This window comes from Salmo salar, chromosome 05, assembly GCF_965601325.2.
Source record: "Salmo salar chromosome 05, fSalSal1, whole genome shotgun sequence".
Classification (NCBI taxonomy): domain Eukaryota; kingdom Metazoa; phylum Chordata; class Actinopteri; order Salmoniformes; family Salmonidae; genus Salmo; species Salmo salar.
The window spans coordinates 87,477,482-87,492,348 of NC_138295.1; the positions used below are offsets into that span (position 1 = coordinate 87,477,482).

A 14,867-nucleotide genomic window follows, 5' to 3' on the forward strand; every position below is an offset into this window, starting at 1 on the left:
TCTCTCTATTCTAGACCCTCTCTAGACAATCTCTCTAGTCTAGACCCTCTCTAGTCTAGACCCTCTCTAGTCTAGACCCTCTCTCTATTCTAGACCCTCTCTAGACCATCTCTCTAGTCTAGACCCTCTCTAGTCTAGACCCTCTCTAGTCTAGACCCCCTCTCTAGTCTAGACCCTCTTTCTATTCTAGACCCTCTCTCTAGTCTAGACCCTCTCTAGTCTAGACCCCCTCTCTAGTCTAGACCCCCTCTCTGGTCTAGACCCTCTCTAGTATAGACCCTATCTTTAGTCTAGACCCTCTCTAGTCTAGACCCTCTCTAGTATAGACCCTCTCTCTAGTCTAGACCCTCTCTAGTCTAGACACTCTTTCTAGTCCAGACCCTCTCTAGTCTAGACCCTCTTTAGTCTAGACCCTCTCTAGTCCGGACCCCCTCTCTAGTCTAGACCTCCTCTAGTCTAGACCCTCTCTAGTCTAGACCCCCTCTCTAGTCTAGACCCTCTCTCTATTCTAGACCCTCTCTAGACCATCTCTCTAGTCTAGACCCCCTCTCTAGTCTAGACCCTCTCTAGTCTAGACCCTCTCTAGTCTAGACCCCCTCTCTACTCTAGACCCTCTCTAGTCTAGACCCTCTCTAGTCTAGACCCCCTCTCTAGTCTAGACCCTCTCTCTATTCTAGACCCTCTCTCTAGTCTAGACCCCCTCTCTAGTCTAGACCCTCTCTAGTCTAGACCCTCTCTAGTCTAGACCCCCTCTCTAGTCTAGACCCTCTCTAGTCTAGACCCTCTCTCTATTCTAGACCCTCTCTAGACCATCTCTCTAGTCTAGACCCTCTCTAGTCTAGACCCTCTCTAGTCTAGACCCCCTCTCTAGTCTAGACCCTCTCTCGTCTTGCCTCGTGCTGCAGACTCCCACACTACTAGACTCTCCTAGAATTAGAGGGATTCAACTGACTCAAATAGTTCAGGGGCTGTACAGTAGGTATCTAGTGTCTCAGAGTGCTGATTTAGGATCAGTTCTGCCTTTTAGATCATAATATGATGGACAGGGGACCTGATCCTAGATCAGCACTCCTACTATGAGACGTTTAGTATACAGACCAATATATTTTTATTGAATGTTTTTATTCTGATCCTTTATTTTTTATTACATTGTTTTACTTATTTTTTCTTAAAACTGCATTGTTGGTTAAGGGCTTGAAAGTAAACATTTCTGGCTAGGCTGCTGCTGGCCCTCACTCACTGGCTGGGCTGCTGCTGGCCCTCACTCACTGGCTGGGCTGCTGCTGGCCCTCACTCACTGGCTGGGCTGCTGCTGGCCCTCACTCACTGGCTGGGCTGGGCTGCTGCTGGCCCTCACTCACTGGCTGGGCTGGGCTGCTGCTGGCCCTCACTCACTGGCTGGGCTGGGCTGCTGCTGGCCCTCACACACTGGCTGGGCTGCTGCTGACCCTCAGTCACTGGCTGGGCTGGGCTGCTGCTGGCCCTCACTCACTGGCTGGGCTGGGCTGCTGGCCCTCACTCACTGGCTGGGCTGGGCTGCTGCTGGCCCTCACTCACTGGCTGGGCTGCTGCTGGCCCTCACTCACTGGCTGGGCTGGGCTGCTGCTGGCCCTCACTCACTGGCTGGGCTGCTGCTGGCCCTCACTCACTGGCTGGGCTGCTGCTGGCCCTCACTCACTGGCTAGGCTGCTGCTGGCCCTCACTCACTGGCTGGGCTGCTGCTGGCCCTCACTCACTGGCTGGGCTGCTGCTGGCCCTCACTCACTGGCTGGGCTGCTGCTGGCCCTCACTCACTGGCTGGGCTGCTGCTGGCCCTCACTCACTGGCTGGGCTGACAAAACTGTTGTGGGACCCAAATGGCACCCAATTCCTTATATAGTGCCTCTATGGGCCCACGTCAAAAGTAGTGCACTAAATAGGGAATAGGGTGCCATTTGGGAAGCAACCCTGGTATCCCTCCATAAATGTCTGAGTCAGTATGATTGAGCTCCTTTTCTAATCCTAATAGAGGCCACGACAGGCCAGGGAGAGAGGGAGGCACTGTTGTACTGTCAGCATAGTCACGTCTGGGGACGGACACTGAAGGGAGCTGATAGAGAGAGCTCCTCTATAGTCACGGCTGGGGACGGACACTGAAGGGGTCTGATAGAGAGAGCTCCTCTCTAGTCACGGCTGGGGACGGACACTGAAGGGGTCTGATAGAGAGAGCTCCTCTATAGTCACGGCTGGGGACGGACACTGAAGGGGTCTGATAGAGAGAGCTCCTCTATAGTCACGGCTGGGGACGGACACTGAAGGGGTCTGATAGAGAGAGCTCCTCTATAGTCACGGCTGGGGACGGACACTGAAGGGGTCTGATAGAGAGAGCTCCTCTATAGTCACGGCTGGGGACGGACACTGAAGGGGTCTGATAGAGAGAGCTCCTCTATAGTCACGGCTGGGGACGGACACTGAAGGGGTCTGATAGAGAGAGCTCCTCTATAGTCACGGCTGGGGACGGACACTGAAGGGGTCTGATAGAGAGAGCTCCTCAGGAGACAGCAGAGCAGCAGAGTGGGTTAGGCTGCTGGGGAGTTTAGGAACTAACTACCTTAACACGTCTGAACAACCAGATGGCACCCTATTCCCTATTTAATGCATACTTTTGAGCAGAACACTACGGGCCATGGTCAAAAATAGTGCACTCTATTTTTTAATTCACCATTATTTTACCAGGTAGGCTAGTTGAGAACAAGTTCTCATTTACAACTGTGACCTGGCCAAGATAAAGCAAAGCAGTGTGACACATACAACAACACAGAGTTACACACGGAGTAAACAATAAACAAGCCAATAACACAATAAACAAGTCAATGACATAGTAGAAAAAAAGAAAGTCTATATACAGTGTGTGCAAAAGGCATGAGGAGGTAGGCAACAAATAGGCCATAGGAGCGAATAATTACAATTTAGCAGATTAACACTGGAGTGATAAATGAGCATATGATGATGTGCAAGTAGAGATACTGGTGTGCAAAAGAGCAGAAAAGTAAATAAAATAAAAACAGTATGGGGATGAGGTAGGTAGATTGGTGGGCAATTTACAGATGGGCTATGTACAGCTGCAGCAATCGGTTAGCAGCTCAGGTAGCTGATGTTTAAAGTTAGAGAGGGAAATAAAAGTCTCCAACTTCAGCGATTTTTGCAATTCGTTCCAGTCATTGGCAGCAGAGAACTGGAAGGAAAGGCGGCCAAAGGAGGTGTTGACTTTGGGGATGACCAGTGAGATATACCTGCTGGAGCGCGTGCTACGGGTGGGTGTTGTTATCGTGACCAGTGCGCAGAGATAAGGCGGAGCTTTACCTAGCATAGTCTTATAGATGACCTGGAGCCAGTGGGTCTGGCGACGAATATGTAGCGAGGGCCAGCCGACTAGAGCATACAGGTCACAGTGGTGGGTGGTATAAGGTGATTTGGAAACAAAATGGATGGCACTGTGATAGACTGCATCCAGTTTGCTGAGTAGAGTATTGGAAGCAATTTTGTAGATGACATCGCCGAAGTCGAGGATCGGTAGGATATTCAGTTTTACTAGGGTAAGTTTGGCGACGTGAGTGAAGGAGGCTTTGTTACGGTATAGGAAGCAGATTCTAGATTTGATTTTGGATTGGAGATGTTTAATATGAGTCTGGAAGGAGAGTTTACAGTCTAACCAGACACCTAGGTATTTGTAGTTGTCCACAAATTCTAGGTCGGAACCGTCCAGAGAAGTGATGCTAGTCGGGCGGGCAGGTGCGGGCAGCGAACGGTTGAAAAGCATGCATTTGGTTTTACTAGCATTTAACAGCAGTTGGAGGCCACGGAAGGAGAGTTGTATGGTATTGAAACTCATTTGGAGGTTTGTTAGCACAGTGTCCAAGGAAGGGCCAGAAGTATACAGAATGGTGTCGTCTGCGTAGAGGTGGATCTAGGGAATACGGTGCCATTTGGGACTCTGTCCAGGGCTTAGACACCTGCTCTATGAATTCATATGGGTTAGACCTGCTCTATGATGTCATATGGGTTAGACCTGCTCTATGATGTCATATGGGTTAGACCTGCTCTGTGAAGTCATATGGGTTAGACACCTGCTCTATGAAGTCATATGGGTTAGACCTGCTCTATGAAGTCGTATGGGTTAGACCTGCTCTATGAAGTCATATTGGTTAGACCTGCTCTATGAAGTCGTATGGGTTAGACCTGCTCTATGAAGTCATATGGGTAAGACCTGCTCTATGAAGTCATATGGGTTAGACCTGCTCTATGAAGTCATATGGGTTAGACCTGCTCTATGAAGTCATATGGGTTAGACCTGCTCTATGATATCATATGGGCTAGACCTGCTCTATGAAGTCATATGGGTTTGACCTGCTCTATGAAGTCATATGGGTTAGACCTGCTCTATGAAGTCATATGGGTTAGAACTGCTCTATGAAGTCATATGGGTTAGACCTGCTCTATGAAGTCATATGGGTTAGACCTGCTCTATGAAGTCATATGGGTTAGACCTGCTCTATGATGTCATATGGGTTAGACCTGCTCTATGATGTCATATGGGTTAGACCTGCTCTATGAAGTCATATGGGTTAGACACCTGCTCTATGAAGTCATATGGGTTAGACCTGCTCTATGAAGTCATATGGGTTAGACCTGCTCTATGATATCATATGGGTTAGATCTGCTCTATGAAGTCAAATGGGTTTGACCTGCTCTATGAAGTCATATGGGTTAGACCTGCTCTATGAAGTCATATGGGTTAGACCTGCTCTGTGAAGTCATATGGGTTAGACACCTGCTCTATGAAGTCATATGGGTTAGACCTGCTCTATGAAGTCGTATGGGTTAGACCTGCTCTATGAAGTCATATTGGTTAGACCTGCTCTATGAAGTCGTATGGGTTAGACCTGCTCTATGAAGTCATATGGGTAAGACCTGCTCTATGAAGTCATATGGGTTAGACCTGCTCTATGAAGTCATATGGGTTAGACCTGCTCTATGAAGTCATATGGGTTAGACCTGCTCTATGATATCATATGGGCTAGACCTGCTCTATGAAGTCATATGGGTTTGACCTGCTCTATGAAGTCATATGGGTTAGACCTGCTCTATGAAGTCATATGGGTTAGAACTGCTCTATGAAGTCATATGGGTTAGACCTGCTCTATGAAGTCATATGGGTTAGACCTGCTCTATGAAGTCATATGGGTTAGACACCTGCTCTATGAAGTCATATGGGTTAGACCTGCTCTATGAAGTCGTATGGGTTAGACCTGCTTTATGAAGTCGTATGTGTTAGACCTGCTCTATGAAGTCATATTGGTTAGACCTGCTCTATGAAGTCATATTGGTTAGACCTGCTCTATGAAGTCGTATGGGTTAGACCTGCTCTATGAAGTCCTATGGGTTAGACCTGCTCTATGAAGTCATATGGGTTAGACCTGCTCTATGAAGTCATATGGGTTAGACCTGCTCTATGAAGTCATATGGGTTAGACCTGCTCCATGAAGTCATATGGGTTAGACCTGCTCTATGAAGTCGTATGGGTTAGACCTGCTCTATGAAGTCATATGGGTTAGACCTGCTCTATGAAGTCATATGGGTTAGACCTGCTCTATGAAGTCATATGGGTTAGACCTGCTCTATGAAGTCATATGGGTTAGACCAAACAACCAAATGATTTCTGATTACACAATAACTGACCACTCCATCCATTAACAATGATTCAATCAAAGTAATTCAGTGATAAAATCATTGATTTGATTGTTTACTGGCATTTAGACAGGTTTAAAAAGTCTGAGATTTGAAAACAGAGCAGCATACACCATACAACATCATACTACATCATACACCATCATACATCACACAACATTCAACATCATACACCATCATACAACATCAGACATCATACACCATCACACACCATTCATCATACATCATACACCATCATACAACAACATACATCAAAAAACCATTCATCATACAACATCATACACCATTCATCACACAACATTCAACATCATACACCATCATACATCACACAACATACACCATCATACATCACACAACATACATCATTCATCATACACCATTCATCATACATCATAATACACAATCATACACCATTCATCACACAACATTCAACATCATACACCATACACCATCATACAACATCATACACCATCATACACAATTCATCACACAACATTCAACATCATACACCATCATACATCACACAACATACACCATCATACATCACACAACATACACCATCATACATCACACAACATACACCGTCATACACCATCATTCAACATCACACAACATCATACATCATCATACACCATCATACAACATTATACATCATAAACATCATAAACCATTCATCACACAACATTCATCATACAACATCATATATCATACACCATCATACATCACACAACATACAACAACATTCAACATCATACATCATACACCATTCATCATACATCAGCATACATCATACACCATCATACACCATCATACAACATACATCATACACCATCATACATCATACATCATACAACATACATCATACATCATACAACATCATACAACATCAGACAACATCATACAACATCATACAACATGCATCACACACCATTCATCATACAACATCACACAACATACATCACACACCATTCATCATACATCATACAACATCATACAACATGCATCATACATCATAACACATCATACATCATACACCATCATACACCATTCATCACATAACATTCAACATCATACATCATACACCATCATACAACATCATATATCATACACCATTCATCAAACAACATTCAACATCATACATCATATACCATCATACATCACACAACATTCAACAACATTCAACATCATACACCATCATACAACATCATACACCATCATACACAATTCATCACACAACATTCAACATCATACACCATCATACATCACACAACATACACCGTCATACACCATCATTCAACATCACACAACATCATACATCATACACCATCATACAACATTATACATCATACACCATCATACACCATCATAAACCATTCATCACACAACATTCATCATACAACATCATATATCATACACCATCATACACCATCATACACAATTCATCACACAACATTCAACATCATACACCATCACACAACATTCATCATACAACATCATATATCATATACCATCATACATAACACAACATACAACAACATTCAACATCATACATCATACACCATTCATCATACATCAGCATACATCATACACCATCATACACCATCATACAACATACATCATACACCATCATACATCATACAACATACATCATACAACATCATACAACATCATACAACATACAACATCATACAACATGCATCATACACCATTTATCATACAACATCATACAACATCATACAACATGCATCACACACCATTCATCATACAACATCACACAACATACATCACACACCATTCATCATACATCACCATACAACATGCATCATACACCATTCATCATACATCATCACACATCATACATCATACACCATCATACACCATTCATCACACAACATTCAACATCATACATCATACACCATCATACAACATCATACACCATCATACAACATCATACAACATGCATCATACACCATTAATCATACATCATCACACATCATACATCATACACCATCATACACCATTCATCAAACAACATTCAACATCATACATCATATACCATCATACATCACACAACATACAACAACATTCAACATCATACACCATTCATCATACACCATCATACATCATACATGATCATACAACATACACCATCATACATCATCATACGTCATACAACATACATCATACAACATCATACATCATACAACATACATCATACAACATCATACAACATGTATCATATAGCATTCATCATACATCATACAACATACAAAAACATACAACATCATACAACATGCATCATACACCATTCATCATACAACATCATACAACATACACCATTCATCATACAACATCATACATGCATCATACACCATTCATCATACATCATACAACATGCATCATACACCATTCATCATACATCATACAACATCATACAACATCATACAACATGCATCATACACCATTCATCATACATCATACAACATCATACAACATCATACAACATGCATCATACACCATTCATCATACAACATACATCATACACCATTCATCATACATCATACAACATCGTACACCATTCATCATACAACATCATACATCATACAACATACACCATTCATCATACAACATCATACAACATACATCATTCAACATCATACAACATCATACATCATACACCATTCATCATACAACATCATACAACATCATACAACATTATACATCATACAACATACATCATACACCATTCATCATACAACATCATACAACATACAACATGCATCATACACCATTCATCATACAACATCATACATCATCCACCATCATACACCATTCATCATACAGCATACAACATCATACAACATCATACACCATTCATCATACAACATCATACATGCATCATACACCATTCATCATACATCATACAACATCATACAACATGCATCATACACCATTCATCATACAACATCATACAACATACATCATACAACATGCATCATACACCATTCATCATACAACATCATACAACATACATCATACACCATCATCATAAAACATCATACAACATCATACAACATACAACATCACACAACATGCATCATACACCATTCATCATACATCATACAACATGCATCATACACCATTCATCATACATCTTACAACATACATCATACACCATTCATCATACATCATACAACATCATACAACATGCATCATACACCATTCATCATACAACATCATACAACATACAACATCATACAACATGCATCATACACCATTCATCATACATCATACAACATACACCATTCATCATACAACATCATACACCATTCATCATACATCATACAACAGGTTGGACTGTGAGTACTGAGTGTGGCCTCTATTTATCCCCAGCAGACAGACAGACAGACAGACAGACAAACAGACAGACAGACAGACAGACAGACAGACAGACAGACAGACAGACAGACAGACAGACAGAGTTTGAGGGGAAACTAATTTGAAGTTGTATTCAGGACTTAGCAGACCAGGCAGTCATTTCTGCTAGAGTGCCTGGCTAAAGCTCAGAGGACAGATATGAATTAGCACGGCGAGACACGGGCCCACGACTGAACCCACAACCCATCCCAGAATGTGTTCAACTCTGCTCCTGAACGCCTTTCAACTAGTCCCCATCCAGCAGAGAGTGTGGGGACGGGGGAAGGGAGGTGGTGAGGGGGAGTTGCACTCCAACAATGCAGCTTTGAATACACACACACACACACACACACACACACACACACACACACACACACACACACACACACACACACACACACACACACACACACACACACACACACACACACTGGGCCAGTGTTCCTGCTCATTCCTCCCTCTCATTGTGGATCTCTTTGTGGATGTTGAGCAGATTTTAGAGAGCTGACCCGTTCACACAGACGTCTATCTGGCTCCCCGCCGCTGACCAACCAAACCCCTGACAACCCAGTCGTCACACACACTAGGGCTGGACGATACAGCAAATTCATTACAATGTATGTTCTTGTGCAATATTTCAAATGCCTGTATATTTATTTATCTTTATGAGCGTTTATGTCCACTTGTTCTCATGCTGTCTTTTTGGTCTCGTCTCCTTCGCTCCTTCTGTGCTGTGCACCTTCCCATTTACACCAGAGATCTGTATATAATGGCGAGATCCACGTCTCCGCCCTAACAATGGGAGTCGTTGTCCCAAAGGCGGGAAGGCAAGCGACAATTTTAGGTTAAAAATAAACCCATTGAAATGCATTTGGGTTTATTTTGGACAGATTTTAGCGAGAGTAAAACCTCTCGCCTCGCATATTCCTCTCTGTTTACACACCTGCAATCCTGTACCTTAGACAGATTAACTACATGTCATCCTGTACCTTAGACAGATTAACTACATGTCATCCTGTACCTTAGACAGATTAACTACATGTCATACTGTACCTTAGACAGATTAACTACATGTCATACTGTACCTTAGACAGATTAACTACATGTCATCCTGTACCTTAGACAGATTATCTACATGTCATACTGTACCTTAGACAGATTAACTACATGTCATACTGTACCTTAGACAGATTAACTACATGTCATCTTGTACCTTAGACAGATTAACTACATGTCATCCTGTACCTTAGACAGATTAACTACATGTCATACTGTACCTTAGACAGATTAACTACATGTCATCCTGTACCTTAGACAGATTAACTACATGTCATCCTGTACCTTAGACAGATTAACTACATGTCATCCTGTACCTTAGATTAACTACATGTCATACTGTACCTTAGACAGATTAACTACATGTCATCCTGTACCTTAGACAGATTAACTACATGTCATACTGTACCTTAGACAGATTAACTACATGTCATCCTGTACCTTAGACAGATTAACTACATGTCATACTGTACCTTAGACAGATTAACTACATGTCATCCTGTACCTTAGACAGATTAACTACATGTCATCCTGTACCTTAGACAGATTAACTACATGTCATCCTGTACCTTAGACAGATTAACTACATGTCATACTGTACCTTAGACAGATTAACTACATGTCGTACCCTACCTTAGACAGATTAACTACATGTCATACTGTACCTTAGACAGATTAACTACATGTCATACTGTACCTTAGATTAACTACATGTCGTACCCTACCTTAGACAGATTAACTACATGTCATACTGTACTTTAGACAGATTAACTACATGTCATACTGTACCTTAGACAGATCAACTACATGCCATACTGTACCTTAGACAGATTAACTACATGTCGTACCCTACCTTAGACAGATTAACTACATGTCATACTGTACTTTAGACAGATTAACTACATGTCATACTGTACCTTAGACAGATTAACTGCATGTCATACTGTACCTTAGACAGATTAACTACATGTCATACTGTACCTTAGACAGATTAACTACATGTCATACTGTACCTTAGATTAACTACATGTCGTACCCTACCTTAGACAGATTAACTACATGTCATCCTGTACCTTAGACAGATTAACTACATGTCATACTGTACCTTAGACAGATTAACTACATGTCGTACCCTACCTTAGACAGATTAACTACATGTCATACTGTACCTTAGACAGATTAACTACATGTCATACTGTACTTTAGACAGATTAACTACATGTCATACTGTACCTTAGACAGATTAACTGCATGTCATACTGTACCTTAGACAGATTAACTACATGTCATACTGTACCTTAGACAGATTAACTACATGTCATACTGTACCTTAGACAGATCAACTACATGTCATACTGTACCTTAGACAGATTAACTACATGTCAACTACATGTCATCCTGTACCTTGGACAGATTAACTACATGTCATACTGTACCTTAGATAGATTAACTACATGTCATACTGTACCTTAGACAGATTAACTACATGTCATACTGTACCTTAGACAGATTAACTACATGTCATACTGTACCTTAGACAGATTAACTACATGTCATCCTGTACCTTAGACAGATTAACTACATGTCATACTGTACCTTAGATAGATTAACTACATGTCATACTGTACCTTAGACAGATTAACTACATGTCATACTGTACCTTAGACAGATTAACTACATGTCAAACTGTACCTTAGACAGATTAACTACATGTCATACTGTACCTTAGACAGATTAACTACATGTCATCCTGTACCTTAGACAGATTAACTACATGTCATCCTGTACCTTAGACAGATTAACTACATGTCATACTGTACCTTAGATTAACTACATGTCATACTGTACCTTAGACAGATTAACTACATGTCATACTGTACTTTAGACAGATTAACTACATGTCATACTGTACCTTAGATTAACTACATGTCATACTGTACCTTAGACAGATTAACTACATGTCATCCTGTACCTTAGACAGATTAACTACATGTCATACTGTACCTTAGACAGATTAACTACATGTCATCCTGTACCTTAGACAGATTAACTACATGTCATCCTGTACCTTAGACAGATTAACTACATGTCATACTGTACCTTAGACAGATTAACTACATGTCATCCTGTACCTTAGACAGATTAACTACATGTCATCCTGTACCTTAGACAGATTAACTACATGTCATCCTGTACCTTAGACAGATTAACTACATGTCATCCTGTACCTTAGACAGATTAACTACATGTCATACTGTACCTTAGATAGATTAACTACATGTCATACTGTACCTTAGACAGATTAACTACATGTCATACTGTACCTTAGACAGATTAACTACATGTCAAACTGTACCTTAGACAGATTAACTACATGTCATACTGTACCTTAGACAGATTAACTACATGTCATCCTGTACCTTAGACAGATTAACTACATGTCATCCTGTACCTTAGACAGATTAACTACATGTCATACTGTACCTTAGATTAACTACATGTCATACTGTACCTTAGACAGATTAACTACATGTCATACTGTACTTTAGACAGATTAACTACATGTCATACTGTACCTTAGATTAACTACATGTCATACTGTACCTTAGACAGATTAACTACATGTCATCCTGTACCTTAGACAGATTAACTACATGTCATACTGTACCTTAGACAGATTAACTACATGTCATCCTGTACCTTAGACAGATTAACTACATGTCATCCTGTACCTTAGACAGATTAACTACATGTCATACTGTACCTTAGACAGATTAACTACATGTCATCCTGTACCTTAGACAGATTAACTACATGTCATCCTGTACCTTAGACAGATTAACTACATGTCATCCTGTACCTTAGACAGATTAACTACATGTCATACTGTACCTTAGACAGATTAACTACATGGAATACTGTACCTTAGACAGATTAACTACATGTCATACTGTACCTTAGACAGATTAACTACATGTCATACCGTACCTTAGACAGATTAACTACATGTCATACTGTACCTTAGACAGATTAACTACATGTCATACTGTACTTTAGACAGATTAACTACATGTCATACTGTACCTTAGACAGATTAACTACATGTCATACTGTACTTTAGACAGATTAACTACATGTCATAATGTAACTTAGATTAACTACATGTCATACTGTACCTTAGATTAACTACATGTCATACTGTACCTTAGACAGATTAACTACATGTCATACTGTACCTTAGACAGATTAACTACATGTCATCCTGTACCTTAGACAGATTAACTACATGTCATACTGTACCTTAGACAGATTAACTACATGTCATACTGTACTTTAGACAGATTAACTACATGTCATACTGTACCTTAGACAGATTAACTACATGGAATACTGTACCTTAGACAGATTAACTACATGTCATACTGTACCTTAGACAGATTAACTACATGTCATACCGTACCTTAGACAGATTAACTACATGTCATACTGTACCTTAGACAGATTAACTACATGTCATACTGTACTTTAGACAGATTAACTACATGTCATACTGTACCTTAGACAGATTAACTACATGTCATAATGTACCTTAGATTAACTACATGTCATACTGTACCTTAGATTAACTACATGTCATACTGTACCTTAGACAGATTAACTACATGTCATCCTGTACCTTAGACAGATTAACTACATGTCATACTGTACCTTAGACAGATTAACTACATGTCATACTGTACTTTAGACAGATTAACTACATGTCATACTGTACTTTAGACAGATTAACTACATGTCATACTGTACCTGACTAAAATGTAAAATGTAAATGTACCTTAGACAGATTAACTGCATGTCATACTGTACCTTAGACAGATTAACTACATGTCATCCTGTACCTTAGACAGATTAACTACATGTCATCCTGTACCTTAGACAGATTAACTACATGTCATCCTGTACCTTAGACAGATTAACTAAATGTCATCCTGTACTTTAGACAGATTAACAACATGTCATACTGTACCTTAGACAGATTAACTACATGTCATCCTGTACCTTAGACAGATTAACTACATGTCATACTGTACCTTAGACAGATTAACTACATGTCATACTGTACCTTAGACAGATTAACTACATGTCATACTGTACCTTAGACAGATTAACTACATGTCATCCTGTACCTTAGACAGAAAACTACATGTCATACTGTACTTTAGACAGATTAACTACATGTCATACTGTACCTTAGATTATCTACATGTCATACTGTACCTTAGACAGATTAACTGCATGTCATACTGTACCTTAGACAGATTAACTACATGTCATACTGTACCTTAGACAGATTAACTACATGTCATCCTGTACCTTAGACAGATTAACTACATGTCATACTGTACCTTAGACAGATTAACTACATGTCATACTGTACCTTGGGTTGTTTCCTGGAGGTAGAGAGGCAGATGGAACCATGATGAACAGATTCAGGATGGGAGGACGGAGGAGAGAGAGAAAACCCAGGGGTCCATCAACAACACCATCATAGAGAGAGAGAGAGAGAGAGAGAGAGAGAGAGAGAAACGGGGGGAGAGATAGAGAAAGAGAGAGGTACCATGGTTAGCATTAAAACAATTGAACAGACTGTTAAATGTTACCTCTATCTA

The 14,867-nt window shown here is 40.8% G+C and overlaps 1 protein-coding gene across 4 annotated transcripts in view; it reads right to left on the reverse strand.

The window, feature by feature from the left end:
* Positions 1-14,867, reverse strand: part of LOC106592223 (kinesin-like protein KIF13A) — a 267,758-nt gene that overhangs the window by 172,010 nt on the left and 80,881 nt on the right. For all 4 annotated transcript variants that reach the window (XM_082975857.1, XM_082975855.1, XM_082975856.1 and 1 more), the window contains exon 3: positions 14,636-14,648. In XM_082975857.1, the coding sequence (XP_082831983.1) occupies positions 14,636-14,648 (13 nt within the window). The remainder of the gene's footprint in view (positions 1-14,635; positions 14,649-14,867) is intronic.